The 16,747-nt window shown below is 39.3% G+C and overlaps 1 protein-coding gene across 5 annotated transcripts; it reads right to left on the bottom strand.

Annotated features, from left to right (window-relative positions):
- Positions 1–615: 615 nt before the first annotated feature.
- Positions 616–16,694, bottom strand: UBA3 (ubiquitin like modifier activating enzyme 3). 5 transcript variants are annotated; one of them, XM_060271337.1, is made up of 19 exons: positions 16,512–16,694; positions 15,992–16,433; positions 15,713–15,775; positions 12,578–12,698; positions 11,286–11,366; positions 9,630–9,712; positions 8,775–8,855; positions 7,414–7,457; positions 7,123–7,187; positions 6,341–6,496; positions 6,157–6,259; positions 5,536–5,649; positions 5,262–5,315; positions 4,575–4,611; positions 4,421–4,502; positions 2,896–2,996; positions 2,594–2,657; positions 2,449–2,503; positions 616–1,819 (listed from the first exon to the last, which is right to left on the bottom strand). In XM_060271337.1, the coding sequence occupies exons 2-19, from the start codon at positions 16,009–16,011 to the stop codon at positions 1,731–1,733; spliced, it is 1,413 nt and encodes a 470-aa protein (XP_060127320.1). In that variant the 5' UTR covers positions 16,012–16,433; positions 16,512–16,694; the 3' UTR covers positions 616–1,730. The 5 variants fall into 5 exon arrangements, with proteins under 5 accessions (XP_060127320.1, XP_034962573.1, XP_034962571.1 ...); XM_035106682.2 differs by having other exon boundaries at positions 16,329–16,433; positions 16,512–16,689; XM_035106680.2 differs by lacking the exon at positions 16,512–16,694 and having other exon boundaries at positions 15,992–16,443.
- Positions 16,695–16,747: the final 53 nt, after the last annotated feature.

Here is a 16,747-nt window from a genome sequence, read left to right on the forward strand (position 1 = left end):
AATGACAAACTTAGTTGGTCTCTAAGGTGCTACTGGAAGGAATTTTTTTATTTTGTTTCTTCCTTTAGAGATGTAAAACAGTGAATAGTCTTTTGACTTTCAGCCAAAAAATTTTTCCATGTGATTTAGTACTCAGAAGTGGTGGTGGTTTGGGAGCATTGTTGGCCTTGAAGAATTGAGGAAAAAAGCAAGTGTACAACTTTTTATACATGTTAAAGGGGCTTGCTTCTCAGTAAACCTCTATGGAGCTTAAAGGTAAAGGTAAAGGACCCATTGGGTCCAGTTGCGGACGACTCTGGAGTTGCGGCGCTCATCTCGCTTTATTGGCCGAGGGAGCTGGTGTACAGCTTCTGGCTCCATGGAGCTTAGGCCTAGGTAAATCTGAATGCATGTAATATCTGTTTGCTAAATCCTTGACTATATTTAGAGAGTCTAAATACACACACACAAAAGCTCATACCTTGAACGCTTATATTTAGTTGATCTTCAAGGTGCCACTGGAATTATTTTAAAAAAGATTTTTTCATCGTTTATATTTAGGGAAGGCTTTTGTAGTTTTTTTAATTTCACACTCTTTGTAGTTGTGCTTACAACAGATACTTTATGTCTCTCAAACATGTTTATATAATTTTTATTAATAAATATCCTAACATCAACCCTGAATATTAGTGGGCAACACCATGCATAGTAGCCGCTAATGCTTGCAAATATACAAATGAAGTATTTAATTTTTATCAACAGGTGGTGATTTAAAACAATTATTTCTGTATTTTGAAAAAAATACATTAACTTTTGCCAATCCTCAATATCTGACAAACAGTTCTTGTTTTTAAAGACATATTAAATAAAGAATTGGGCTGTATATATATTTTCCTCTGGTAGGTCCAGTTCACAAGTAATGCAAAACCATGGCTTAGCAATAGAATACAAACCACAGCAAACCTCAAGCTTGTGTTCTCTCTCTTCTCTGGGGTGTCCAAGTGATCAGAGCTTTCTGCTTTTGTTTTAGATTAGTTTAGTACATCTGAATCCAAAAAAGTGGTTAATTGTAGCTATGGTAAATGAAAACATGTCAGCTTCATAAACTATGGCTTGAATTTGGCTGATTTCCATCCACCATATTTCAGATAAATGCAATTTTTCCGGGTTTTGGAGAGCACAGTAAATTGTGATTCATCTAAACAGAAACAAAAGCTTTTGAACTCTTCCTTGGAGCTGTACTAAAAGAAGAAACGGGAGCTCAAACCTGAGGCTCACCCATGCTCATTCTTCTAACACTAAACTTTGGTTTAGCCAGCCCAATGCCTCAGTCTAAGAACTGTTACATAGATACTAAAATGTAATTTAAAATCTTTGTTATTTATGTACATTCAGAGACTTCATAGGTGCTTCAAGAACTATTCCATTGACCATCATGACATTTCCACATGCACAAAGGGGTATTGACATTTTTTAGAGTGATTACAAATTAAAAGTTATTGCTTGCTATACACATCAGATTTCTGTACATGAGTGAGCTTTTATACAGATAACATCAACCAAATATTGGTTTGCAAAGACAGTTCTAAAATAAGAGCAATTTATCCTGGATAAACTAACTTCCATCAATGCTTGTATTAACAGGGATAAGGTCTGGTTGATTCATCTTCCCTCCTCTTAGTGCACAATGGTAGTTTTACAAAGTGTGCAAGATTTTTTTTCAGTGCATGTTTACAACACTTGCATTTATATCAAGTAGTAAAATGAAGTTTGAAGAGCACAGTCTGTGGTGTAGTGACATCTGCAACTGCAAGTTCTTGGCCATCAACAAGTCCAAGTTCTGTATCAAGAAAAAAGTTATAAGCACAGCATTTCAGTCACTTTTTGCATGTATGGAAAATGTGCAACTGACAATTGACTCAGAACAGGAGGAAATAAAACATTTTCTGTTATGAGACAAAATAGTAAAAATGATTATTTTGCTTTTAGGAGAACAATTGCCCAGGTATTGGTGTGAAAACATTACAGCTATCAATTTGGACCAGTGTACAAAGAAATGAACAAATTATTCTGCACACCCAACAGCATTTTGGACTCTGAGCAGTATGTTTGTTTCCAGTGGTTCTTGTGGTTAGAATGGAAGTTATATTACAGCTTTACTCAAAAGAACAATCAGCTAGTATTGAAAGAATCATCTTTATGTTTCTTATTTTCATGAAAACTAGTGTAGGGAGGCAGGAGTCAGCACCTTTATGCACAGATTTTAAGACTTGCACATCTCAAAGTATTTGCTTTTGTCCCTTGAAACTTAACTATGCATGGAAGAAACTTTTGGGGAACTATTAACTCAAGTTTCCGCCCACCTCCTATATACTGTATCAACATACAAATACATCTGACATTGTACAAAGTCAATTTGTTTCATTCAGCTTTCTATTCCCCTAAGCACTATTTCAAGGTTTATAATACCTTTTAAAGTCTTTGAAAGGTTCGGCCTTGTTCGTTCTTCAATAGAAGCTACTGACTGGGGAAAAGAGGACATAAACAGAGTTATTTTTTGCTTAAAATATATATATGCACACACACAAATAACTTCTAAGTATGTATTAGTCACCTGTATATAAAGGGTTTTATTTTTTCCATACATGGTGGCTGTTATTGCAGGAGATTTCATTTGTCTGTGCAAAAGAAACAACAGTAATATTTTTTTAGAAACAAGTATCACCATCCTTAATCTGCTAGGAATGTGTTTTCGGCAAGATATAGGTTTGTATTAATCAAAGTCCTACTCAGAGTAGACACCGTGAAATTAATAACCCTACGTTAGTCATGCCCATTAATGCCAGTGGGTCTACTCTGAGTAGGACTAATGTTGAATACTACCCATAGATCATACCATATTAATTTAATACTTACAATGAAGCATTATTTGTCAAATAATCCAAGACTTCTTGAAGTTTAGCCGACGGAGAAAATTCAATGTTTTGAGGGACCTGACTGCAAGCCAGACAGTTCTCCTACAAAGCAGTAAATGAAATAGTCAATATGGTTTAAAATGTAAATTAATCACTGTCATTTAATTCAAGTTATCAAAATCTCATCTAAAGTATACAAGGAATTATTTGCAAATGAAAAATTATACACTTTCACTGAAGTTGGTAGGTACTGGCCTGCAGTGTTTAGTGCAGTTTTTAAAAAGATGAATATGAACATTTAAGACATTTCTGCAGTATTACTGAATTATGTCATCAAATATGAAATGCCTAGTACTTCAATGACTTGAACATTCCTTCTGTAGTAAAAAAAATAGCAGCTTATCCCTGAATTCAAGTCTCCCTTTTCAAAAGAGAGTGTGTGTGTTTGCGCTCAGAGTTCATTCAAATGTAAGTTTTCTTTAAAAGAAAGCACTCACATCCTAAATATATATTTTTTAAACCTGATAGTATACATGGAATAAATCAAGAATCAATGCTAGTGCAGCAGATTCGGACCAATAAATCTATTAATATATTAATAGTGATTGTTTGACAGGCGAGGTGTGAAGTCATCATTCAGGAAGTCATCATTCTACTCAAGTACCGGTACTTTGCTTCCAATAGCAGGGAAGCGACAAATGGGAGGGCAGGGGTGTTCAAATGACAAAATAAAAAAACTAGCATTATTTATTACAAAAACATTCCTCCTCTTTTTTTATACAAATAATAAATAACATACAAAAAATAAGAGTCCCACACACAAATCCAATTTTCCACTTAAAATTCATCCTCAGGTGGTCGTCTGCATTAAGTGAGGGGCAAGCATGAGGTGAGAGGCAAGCATGAGGATGGAAAATGTAGCTTCTTCCCTGGTCCACACATTATCGTCTCCTCTTTTCTATGAAATTGAATGAAAATGTCTGCAGTGGGAGCCTGTTCTACCGCATAGATTTGTGGAAACTGTAGTCTTCCAACATGCAGAGACAGTGATGGAAGTAGTGCACTTGTACCTAGTCTCCTCCCTTGCATGTTGAATTAATAAAAGCGACAAACACTTGCTGAAGTCTCCTTTTTTCAGGTTAACTCATAAATGCTTTAAAATAATTTATATGTCCTTAAAACAAGGGTCTGGTGGGCCTCTTTAAGGACTGTGCTCTACAGTTGAAGAAGTCCTACTATCAAGGAAGTCCAGGTTTTATTTTCTAAGCATATGCATGGAGCAGAGTCTCTCCCATGTACCATAATAGCCAAGAGTTTCATAAGGAGAAAATGCTTCCTAAGGTATGTGAAACCTGAACACCATGAACAAGGGTCATAAGTACCACCAGCAACTTGAGTGAGCATGAGAGCGTCAGATAGTTGGCTTAGTTTACAAAGTATTAGTATTATATTTTCAGCGAGAGAAGTTCCATTATGACTCAAGCATTCAATAACAGCTAAGAAAAAAATTATGTGGCAATACCAACCTTCTTTTCGGCTTCAAATGTGTATGTGTACAGTCCATCCACATCATTGAATACCAAATAGTTGTTCAGAGGCATGTATGCACTGTAATGAAAAATATGTTAGCATTCATAAGCAACTAGTGTACTACAAATATTTAATTCGGAAACAAGTTACCTTGTGGCTAATTTAAAGACTTCAGTGGCACATACAGCTAGAGAAAGAAAGAAAGAGATAAACAACTAAAATTACTTGAAAATTAGAGGAAAGTACGGATCAAACATTGTACTTGTGGAACAAGGAAAAGAATCTGCAGGTTTTGTGTTCAAAGTCTCCTAGAAGCTAAAGTATATGGTGAAATGTAATTATCTGAAGCAAATCTAGAATTACTATATGGAATTAAATGGAGTCAGAATATTAAACCCTTTATTGCCAGATTCTGATTTACCTATAACTCCCACCTCAAGGTGCCTTCCTAAAGATTCAGCACCTTAGAAATATTGCTGGACAGCTGTGGCAAATTCCCTTCTAGCAGCTTAATTTAAAGCTTATTAGAAGTAAATACCATTGGTTATTTCAATGTGATTTACTAATAATTTTGCCAAGGACTGCACTCTTAGGCTGCAATCTTATACATATTTACTAGGGAGACAGTATAACTGTCCTTAATTAGACTTACTACTGGGAAGATATCCATAGGATTGCTCTGTCAAGTCCCCACCCCCCTTGTATATTTAAGCTAGTTCGTTACATTCAGCCTAAATAAAGAGAAGAACAGGAAGACATGGTTTTCAGCTTGGCTCTCCAAAACTATTCTTACAGATGTTATTAGGGAACAATTTTTAAAAAATTGCATTACTGTACCTGCGATGACAGCATTTGTAGAAGCTACAGCTGGAATGATGCGCTTTACAACCCCTGCATTGAGAGAAGCAACATCACAAACTTTTATGTTATTTCTACTTTTAACAGTTGGAAACACAATTCAAGGAGAGTATCTACAGTATTTTGTAGTAGTATGGTCACCACCTCAACCAACACAGAATAGGGCAAACTAAAGCTAGACATGTCATTATCATTACAGTTTCCCAAAAACCAAAAAGGATCCACAGAACAGATGGCTTCTGCCGTATCTTACCTTGTGTGAGCCTGTATGTAAGCCCTTTAATATTAAACTGTGCTGCCCTTTCTAAAGACTTTTCAAAAATCCACTGTATGTGCTCAGGATCATCTCCATCTAATGCAACACCTTCTGCAAAAAGAAAGAAAGAAAGGTTTTTACAGCTAAAGGATGAAATGGTTCTTCATAACTGCAAATTACAGTCATACCTCGGGTTGATTACGCTGCGGTTTGTGTACTTTCAGCTTAAGAATGAGGCGGACCCGGAAGTGTTTACTTCCAGGTTCCACCGCGTGCACATGCACAGAAGCGTCGCTCAGGCTGTGTACTTTTCGGGGTGCAAACGGAAACGGGTTGAGTACGCAACCCGAGGTACCACTGTATACCTACTTGGGTGGGGTCTCAAAAAGAGAGAAGTGACTAATATAAAATATGAAATTTGAAAAGGGATAGGTTTATTATTAAAGAGATTTCTGAAAAAAGAAGTATAAATAAGAGAATCATAAAGAATAACAGCCAGAAGTAAGAGGAACTCAATCATGACTCCCAAGTCATATTGCACAAGACAAGTGAAATATGCCAGGATTATTATGTTATTCAGCTTTGTGTTTTGACAAAGGTTCAGTGGTAATATATTACCTCCAAAAGGTTGTTCCTTGGGCCACTGCAGTATCCTGACATATTCAATGCAATGTTCTGGTAGCCGAGGCATTGAAGCAATTGTACACATAGGAAAATTTACCTAGAGAGAATGGATAAGGTGTTTCAACATGAATGTTGAAGTGGCATGCCTGGCTATAAAGTATTTGCTCTATTTAGTTACCTGTGGTGGATAAAGTTCAAGTGTACAATCAATACAAGCTGTCATGCCAGGAATAATCACGCGAGCATTTCCTTTAAAGCCTTCAGTTCCTCCATCAATCAAAGGTATAATGGAACTTGGATCCAACACCCCATTTTCATGGTTTAAAAGTGAAATCTAAGGAGAGCAAAGAAGAGCATTATGGCCATTTCCTCTAACCTCAACCCTCACCCTTCATAATATCCAAACTGAACAGCCGTTAGTGTATTATTCAGCAGGACTTGCTGAACCTGAGTTGCCTGAAATAATTGCTGCATTAACTGTCCTGCATTTTTTTGCTCTGTGGAATGTGGTGGCAGTCCTCATTAAAGTACCTCAACTTCCAAAATCAGCTCAAAATTATTTCTGCGCAACACATTTATGGGCATATTTCAGGAGCCTGAGGGCACAGATAGCCATGAAACTTTCTGTCACAACTGAAATACAAGACCTTCAAAAGCAGCAGGGCTTTATTAAAAGGCTACAGCTGCAGAGAGCCATGCTTTGCATTTCAAGTGTTCTCCCTTTTGTTTACCACATCCAATATGAAGTTGAAAAAAAGCACGTGTCTCCTGTGGCAGAGCAATATATTGCAAATGCACATACCACAAAAGCAAAAGCAAATTTTACAAAGACACTATTGGTTACAATCCTCCCTCTAGCCTCAAAACAAGTCCCACATTCAGGGAGGGTTTCAGCAGTACATGACTTAATAGTGCCTATATTTTGCAACAACTAAGTAACTTTACTTCCTAGATATTTACCAGCATGCCATTTATCCATCTTCTTGCAATTATTGAATCCAAGCCACATACAATTATATGAAATTCTGGAAGAAAACATAAATATTGTTATGCACACTTAATACTTCCCTCGCTTTTCAGCATTGTTAGGATATTTTTCTATTGTTTTGTACATAAAGACAGTTTATTAGTTGAGCGTTCTGTTTGTTGTATTTTCTCTTTCCTTTAAAGGAAAGGATAGTAATGTTCTTTAACTAATTGGGGGGTAACCCACAAGTCATTATCTTCACAACAGCACACTTAGTTACTTACGTCTATAGAAAGTGTCGTCTAGATCTTGAATTTTTTTGTAATGTCTGAAAAGATATACAGTAAAGGAATTCTCTTGTGGCAGTTACTTGGCCTAAACACAAATACCCTTGCCTAATTTGGTATGCATGCCACTGTCCAACATAAAATGGCTTACTATGGCCCCTAACTTCCTCAAAATTGTCTCTTTAAGAATAGCTTGAAGTTATTAAAACAGCACCTTTTTTGGGAATGAACCTGTCTGACTGTTTACTGATTGTTCCAACACCACTGGAGGAGGACTGATGTCACACTTGTGCCTTTTCCACAACCATCTCATTGATCACTGTGGGAAACAGCAACTTCGTTGTTTAGTTGTTTAGTCGTGTCCGACTCTTCGTGACCCCATGGACCATAGCACGCCAGGCACTCCTGTCTTCCACTGCCTCCCGTAGTTTGGTACTGAACTAGATAGGCTTTTTTGGTCTGATCCAGCAGGCAACTTTTCTGCAACTTTTCCTCCATCCCACAATGCCTCTGAAATCTCTGTAAACTTAAGATGTTATTACTGTATCCAAGCTGGGACAGATGAAGCCTAAAATCAGGGGGAAACCCATACCTGGTAAATCTCTCTCAGCATCTGTGTACACACAAGTGTAGGTGATGTGGATGAGTAAGGATCCATTTTCTGAATACTTAGGCTAATGTAGGAAATGCATTTAAATCTAAAAATTTAAAAATGCAGTAAGTTTTATGCACTTCATTAGAAACATGGCCAGTTCAAGGGGTTCCAATGTGCTCACATTTGTGAACAGGCAAAGCAGGTTTTGGTATCACCGAACCCTCAGAGGGCATTTTAGAAAGATTTACTACTAAGACACTTGTAGTCTTAGGTTTCACTGTCAACTTTGTACATAAACTCAGATTTCAAAGATAGCATTATTATATATTATCACTGGAACGATCATCAATATCCACTATGTTTTAAATTGTTTGATCGTCTATCAGGCAGAAATTGAAAAAGGCCAGCTAATATATAAATAAAACACAATCCACACATGCACCCAGGATAGCATGTCTACAGAAGCCAGTTTAAAGAGGGAAAGAACACACAATGCATATTCATGTTGAAGGTTGGGTGGCAGGGGCAGGAAATCATTGGACTTCAACTAACACTGCAAAATGGTTTTGATGGTAAAGGCAAGGGGACTGCTATCCAACTCTGGAAACATTCAATGCTTTTGCTATTTCTGAAGAAACCCATTAGTCTATTTTATTCAATGATTAATCTATGGACTAAAGGGGAAAAAGGGGGGGAAAGGGGGCAAATGCAGGTGACTGTGGACATGAGAATAAATTGAATCCTTTTCTTCATAAAAGGATACGGTACAACAGCACAATTGGGAATTCGGCTGTTTAGAAATTCAGCAGCAACTTCTGCTTTTGGCCGTCCAACATCTTTAGGTCTGCAAAAAACAATATTTGTTAGGAAACTAAATCTGTTACGCTTATCCATTTTGCCTTACACAGAATCATGGGAGGTTAACTACGAGCTCTGTTGCAATGCTAGTTTAAAGCAGGAAAGGCATGATTCAGAGGAGTACACGGTGAGCTCCTTATAGACAAGGATCTCAGTTCCCATTTTTCAAAGGTATCTCCACCCACTGGTATGGAAAATTCAGAAGTGGCTTCTGATGCAGAACAAGTAACTGGTGTGAAAAAATAATAATAAAGCACACATATGTGAAGGGGCACTTGAGATAGTGGGTTCTTATTTGTAAAAATGCCATATAATCGGCAGTGGGGTTTTTTCACACGCTCCATCTGAGATACAACTATTTGACAGATGGGAGACTAGTCCTGACACACAACCCCAGTGTTTCTCTCGCTATCTCCCATATTTGAAAACACCACAAGGTTGAAATGTGTGTTTTGTTTTTTCCTTTTGAAGAAAAAACATGTTATAGTGGCAAGTCAGAAGGAAGAGGCAGGGAAAGAAGCAGGCAAGTGACAGCAGTAGTAAGTTAGCACTAGAGCAAGCAGACTTTATTTGGAAAGTTGGTGGGGTAAGAGTGAAATGCTAATTTACTATTAGGAATGCGACAGCATACATCCTTCTTGAAAAATATTCAACTCCCTGAATTCTGTTTTAAAGGAAATCTTACTGAAATAAATGAAGATTTCTGGAAAATGAGAGCCAGAGTTTGCAGTTTATTCTCAACAGGAAATGTATGACTTACCGAAACAAAAATTGCCTGTTCAGGTTAGATACATCAATGGTGTCCATGTCAATGACATGAATCTGCCTAAAACCAGACAATGCCTGCAGAGATAAAGAGATCAGGGTTACATTTACTATTAGAAATGTTTGGACATATTTACTGTGTGCAGTAATCATATCGCAGTGAGAAAAGAAAGATAAGATTGCTTAATTTAACTGGTTCTTTTGTGCAAGATTCCTTTTTTGTGCAGTATTTTAACCAATGCACATATATTTATCAGTAACCTTTAAGGAGTGTGGGGGGTATATCAGCTGAAAACTGCATCAAAGGGAGCATGTTCAAATCCCAAAAAAACTGTCCAAGTTAACTCAGAAGACAGGCAAAGTGGGACCCATGATAGAGAAAAATAATCAAAGAGAATGGAAGACACCTGCGCATCCTGACTGATGTCATCTCTGGTCTAATTACCTGCCATGCAATTCGGAGTAGAAGAAAAGTAAGGTGTCACACAAAAGAGCAGAACATTTTAATTACTGGGCACATAACCAGGTTCTGAACTGCCATTACGAGACACATTTGTGCTTAAGAGATACAGCTTCTAAAAGCAAACCCTGTAAAGTTACTATGGTTTCTACTTGTCCCCCATTTCTTCCATCATATTGTTTTTTCATTATGCATCTAAGTCCAAATATCTGCAGACGACAAGATATAGCAGTAATGTATTCAAAGCTCTCCCTATGGTTAAACCTTATGCGTGACATCCATCCTCAGCAGTTCCATGTAGTTCCTATATGCTTTAAAGGGTATCTAGAGGAAGGGCAAATTCCACTTACAAAATCAAAAGTCTACCGCACAAGTGGGACACCACTATTGGCTGTCACCCTATAAGTTTATGGGTACATTTTGGGAGTTGTCTCTTACCATTACAACAGCTAAAGCACAGTCTACATAATTGTGCTCATAAACTAATGGAGATGTTCCAGAATCAGGAATGAATCTAATATCTGCCTTGGTGAGGCAAATCAGGTTTAAAAAAATCCTCATTATTGCTTGCTGCCTTGTTAGTAAGAATAATTTGTTGGCTTTGTTTTTGGACAGGATTTATTCTTCATCAGACTCAAGTTACAGCAAAAGTAAAGAAAACTTTGCAAAAGTAAACAGTACTGTATTCCAAATATATTGGAAGTACCTCTGAGATGATTACTTCATTTTTCGTAAGTTTATGCAGATCTATAGATTACGGTACTGTACTGAATTGACTGTGTGTTGAGCATGTATTTGTGTCTGTGTGATTTTGTATTTGCTGTAGTTTGTGTATGCAAACTTGCTACAATCTAGCTGAAGAACTGAAGAAGTGTGCATGCACACGAAAGAACTGAAGAAGTGTGCATGCACACGAAAGCTCATACCAAAATATAAACTTAGTTGGTCTTTAAGGTGCTACTGAAGGAATTTTTTTATTTTGCTTCGACTCAGACCAACACGGCTACCTACCTGTAACTACAATCTAGCTGTTAAAGTAGAAACATGTTAACATGTTTTATATGAGGTGGATGAGGGATCAAACTAATCACATAACCCTTTGACTTCTCAGCGTGTAGAGCAAAAAGCTAGGCAACATTATTTTCTCAGTGAACAGCACAGGCTATCAAGAAATAAAAATGAAATTGTTACCAGATTTTTGAGGAGTTCACATCCTAATCCTCCTGCTCCAATAACTAGAACTTTACACGTATTTAAGAGAAAGTCAAGGGGCTGCAAAGAACCGAGACAGACAAACAGTTGTTGAAAACAGAATAACCAATATCATCACAGAACTTATTGTAATGCAGTAAAATATTTCAACATTGTGAAAATATAGTTCATTGTAAATCAGAATTTGCCTTTTGCCATTCAAGTTAAATTTGATTAGTACAGATAAACCAGCATTGCCACTTAAGTTATTTCAAGCTTGTTAAGACATGTGTTGTTTGTTTAAAATCAAATCAAAGTGTATACAAGAACAGAGATTGCAATGGCACAGCATTGAACTACATGGTTTATATAGATATATATTTCTGCCAGTTGAAAGTCTTTAAGCCTGACTATGGAAACACAGTGCCTGCAGCTGGCCTGCTGCCACCTGCAGAGACAACATCTAATCAATGTGCACATGTTAACCTATGTCTATGCCACTGGAGATCACATGGAATTCAATGGGTCTCACTTCCACATAAGCATACACAGGACTGCAAGAATACAGGAGAATTTCCCCGATTACTTTTAGCCAGAACTAAAAAGGTCAGATGCCTGGGTAGAGACAAGTGGGAAGAAATAGCATGCAAGGTTTTTTTTTGGGGGGGGGGTTAAGTGCACAGCCCCATAGCTGCTTGCCATCCCCTGAACCAGGGTGGCATTACCCCTGCATCAGGTCTATTCTGCATATATTTTAAAACTCAAGTTATAAAAATTAGGAAATATGACATCAATCCAAAACAAGTATATATGGCAAACCCAAAACAAATAGGTAATTCATCATTATCTCACCAAATTTTACTTCAAATAGTTCCCATGTTGAACTCCAGTGGTGTCTGTCCATCAAATGGACTTCTGTTGCATGACAGGACTTCCCCTTCTCCTCCCTCCTGCAGCCCCTTGTACATGTCCAAAATTTGCTCCAGATGTCTGGGGAACCTTTAAAACAGGGGTGCATGGAGCTGCACAAGGGAGGATAGGAAGGAAAGTTTGCATGTGCAATACTGCCAAATTTCTTATTGTATACATCAAAGCTTCAAGTGCCCTACATGACTTTTAGCATCCAAACTATAATTTATGCAAGACTACATCAGTCGTGCAGAAAATTAGTTGGTTAATTGCAAAAGTTTGCAGCCTTGCTCATTTTTAATTAATGAAGTGCAAACAAAAGAACAGTTCACAACAGCATCACAATACTACAAACATTTGTATTTAAAATAACTGTTTCTCACTTGAGTGCCTGGCTCGAAATCAGGGTGTGTGAAAGGTCCAGATCGCTCGAGGAACTTCTTTACATGGTTCCAGCGACCTTCCCAGTCTCCATTGTCCCCACACCCACCATCAACAGCCATTCTGCACAGAACATAGAAATTCAGCTGCAAAAAACCAATGGATAAACACACACACACACACACACACTACAAACTTAAACTTTTGGGACTCTGCTGGCTACTAGACAATGGGTCTAGTGCAGTCATAGGCAACCTTGGCTCACCAGATGTTTTGGAACTACAACTCCCATGATCCCTAGCCAGCAGGGCCAGTGGTCAGGGATCATGGGAGTTGTAGTTCCAAAACATCTGGAGAGCCAAGGTTGCCTATGCCTGGTCTAGTGCCTAAGTCATGCATAGAGAGGACACACTGAAAACAATGAGACTTAAATTACTCATATTTTAAGCCCCATTATTTTCAGTGAGTCTACTCCAAGCATGTCTAGATTTCGATCCAACCCATTAATAATACATCTATTTACAATAAACAAACAGATATGTACTTAAATTGCTATATGTGATTAGTTATGAATATTTATATATATATATATATATATATATATATATATATATATATATATATATAAAACACAGACTGAATATTCAGATTTTCTTTTACTTGGAAAAAGAGTACACCAAGCAGTGTTTTTAAAAATAAGATGTTATTAGTATTCTTAAAGAACAAATATTAACAACAGACAGCTATTTCTGCCTCAATCTACTGAATATGCAGTAGATATAATGCTAGGGTAGCTAACCTATGGCCATACATAAGTTGCTGAACTATGTCTCCCATCATTCCTGACCAATAGCTATGCTAGTTGTGGTTGAGGAGTGTTGGGAGTCCAGTATCATGTGGAGGGCCCCAGGATTCCCTCCTGGATTAAGGGATAAGAACACAAAAAGCAAATCAAGTGTTTCATTAAATTGATGTTTTGATGGGATGTTTTTATGTGGAATATATATGGAAGATTAGCGTACTTCTGACAATAAAAGAGGAAACAACATGAGTACTGTAACTGATACACATCCATTGGCAATTCATTTCTGTGAACCCTGTAGCTTGTTACAAGCAGTTATCTACATTTTAAACACAAAACTCACTTTTTAACAAATTGAAAGGGAGTCATTTGCTTCTCCAAATGTCAGATCCTTTTCATTTACAGGACTACATGTTAACAGTGAATTGGGTAGCAAATGTTTGAATTTTGCCTGATACAACATAACATCCAGTTTCAATTTCTATCCTATGTACAATTTTACTTTCACATTATACAGATCCCCGAGTCCCTTTAAAATACCAAAATCCAACCATTTAAATGTTTAGATGTGCACTGCGAGATATAAATTTCATATGTATACTTGAGATGTTTTAGTGTTTTTCGCTATCCAAACCATGGCTGTTACCCAGTAGGGCTTAATAGAGAGGTGAAGTTATTGACACATCAGCAGGCCTGCCCATGCACACCAGCCTGGAGTGGGTGCAGAGATGCTATTATGTGGCAGCAGTGGGATTGGCTCAGTATCTAACAGATCTCAGACCAGCTTGGTCCCTTCCCCTTGCTGTTTCAGGGCTTTCTACTTGCTACTACTGGCTGCCCGTAGAACTCTGCCTGTAGGGCCAGGCAGAGGAAATCCAACCCTTCCTGTCTATCGGGTGCAAAAAGGGAGGCTGGATTGCACATTTAGCTTTACTGCAGTTTTAATTTCCTATAACCTGTCCTGAAAACCAGTTTAAGGGCAGAGTGTAATAAAATAAATAAAACATGATGCCGTGTGGTCTAAAAAGTCACATCTCAACAAAACTGCCATTTGTGCAAAACTGCGGTTTACAATACTGTTTATATTGTTTCTAAGTAGTGCATTCATATTTACATACCATTCCTACACCTTTCTATTTGCAATTAAAGTCCACTGAGTTCAATCAGCCTTACCCTCAACTAAGCATGAATTAAATTATACCCTACAGTAGCCAACCTGATGCCCTCCAGATATTGAGGAAGTCATCCAAAAGATCCAGAGGACACCACATTGGCTATGGCTTACATCCAACGTTGCCTTAAGATAAGGCATTCTAGCACAACTGATCTTTCCCTTCTGTTCTCCCAGAAAGCTCACCAAAAGATCAGGGAGTACAAAATATTATGGGCTGTGCCATCTGGGGCTCTGGGGGGGAAGGGGGAAATTCCCCTAAACTGGATAGAGTAATTTAATTTATGCATCTCTGGTTACAAGCTTACAAACTTTACATTTCAAACAACTGTATGGAATAATTTCCTAGTCACATTCCTTACTGTCATATTTTAGTTTTGCTTGCCATTTTATATGCAAAAACTCCTGATTTTTACAAAGGAATCCCCATTAACATTCACTCATGCAATATACTGTAAGCAGTTCAGCAATTTGCAATACATTATTACCCAAGCAGCTTGTGCATTTCCCATCAAAATGTGCATTACCCACGATCTCTTTGAAGAGACCCTAATCCCTGTAAAGACTTGCAGCGACCCTTTAAGGACCTGCCACACTGAAATGCATCTTAGTGCAAGTTCCAATTATGGACCAGTTGATCTTCGCAAAAGATAGGATTCCACCACACCTGCTGAGTCTGCATAGCCCTCATTTCACTGCTCAGATTTGGGCTCGCTCAACACTTGCTCTGCACACACACAAAAACCTGTCCCGCATATGGAAAACTATCAAGGAAAAGGCTAGGTTTCTGTAGGCAGAGAGTCACAATGCTACTATTTATGCAGAGCAACATGAAGCCACATGAGCAGCCTAAGGTGGGGTGTGATGCTGATCAACTCTCATCAGCATCAGCCAACATGCCCAGTCATAATAAGAGCTGCAGCCCAGCAACATCTGGCCAGCCCCACACTGGCTACCCCTGGTTTGAGGCAGAAGATTGGCACCTGAGGGAAGAACCTAGGCGCATAGAGAGCCAGGCTGCAGGTGCTTTTGATAATTCACACATACTTGCTTTTCTCATATCTATATCTATATGGGGAGCCTGCCACACACTCCCAGTTCAGTGGCCCCTCGCCCACCTGTGCGGCCTCCCTCCATCCTCTGCCCCCTAAACCCAGCACTGACCCCATCTCTCTCTGCCTCTCTCCCGCTAGCCGCCGCTCCTCTAGCCTCCTTCTTTTCTTCTCCCTATAAAAGAGAGAGAGAATAAAAGAAGGGTCAGTCGCCGACCGGGTCAGGCTCGGGGCTCGCGCGCTCCCGCCACGACTTGGGCGCGGGGGGAGGGGGACAGGGCAGAGGCTGAGGGGGCGCAGCTCCCCGCCAGCCCCCTCCCAGGAAGAAGCGGCGGCGGCGAAGGCAGCCAAGCGCGTGGGGGCGGGGGGTGGGGAGGAGGCAGGTACTTACGGCTCCTCAACATCCGCCATAGCTGAGCCTCTTTCCTCCTGTCCTCTCCTTCCAACGGCTCGCCCACAATGCACCGCGACCGGAAGTTCCGAGCCGGGTTCCCACTCGTCCTCGCTGAGGCGATTCGCGCTTCTCCTGAGGGGAGGGCGGAGGAGGAGGAGGAGGCAGAGAGGCCTTGCTTCCGGTTTCCGTTAGAGCCGGTCGCTTTTAAAAACACGCGCACAGAGGCCAAATTCACGAGGGGCCCGCCCAGTCCAGCCTCCTGTTCTCGCCGTGGGTTGAGCGAGTGCCGGGACTAGGCTGTGGGTTCGAATTTCCCCTACTCGGCCATGCTCACCGGGTGTGACCCTGGGCCTGTCGCCTGCTCTCGGCCTAAGCTGCCTCACAGGGTTGTTGTGAGGATAAAACGGGCAGGAGAACCATGTACGCTGCCTCGAGCGCCCTGTGGGGAGGGGGAACAAATAAAAGTGATACAAAGAAAAAGGTACCAAATTAAGAAAGCTTTTGGTTGAAAAGGTACCTTTTTCTGTCACTGCCTGACATCTTAGTGCTCTCCCGATTGTTCATTTTTGCATTCTCTGCAGACGGCGATCCCTTCAACGGAGTCGTCTTCTCCACCTCTGGTGCAGGTAGTGGTGAGCTAGATGGACCAAGTTCCTAATTAAATTCATGGTTTAGTAGTTGGATGGCACCCGGTATTTGAATGAGCATGAGCAGGACATGCTTAATACAATAATGTAACATGTGAAAATATTT

This window comes from Zootoca vivipara, chromosome 2 (genome assembly GCF_963506605.1).
Source record: "Zootoca vivipara chromosome 2, rZooViv1.1, whole genome shotgun sequence".
NCBI lineage: Eukaryota > Metazoa > Chordata > Lepidosauria > Squamata > Lacertidae > Zootoca > Zootoca vivipara.

Coding starts and splice junctions, on each gene's coding strand:
- UBA3 (XM_060271337.1), bottom strand. CDS start 16,011: ATGGCGGATGTTGAGGAGCC. Junction 15,776..15,991: donor ATGGCGGATGTTGAGGAGCC/GTAAGTACCTGC, acceptor TCTCTTTTATAG/GGAGAAGAAAAGAAGGAGGC. Junction 6,497..7,122: donor GATGGATAAATGGCATGCTG/GTAAATATCTAG, acceptor TGCTCTCCTTAG/ATTTCACTTTTAAACCATGA.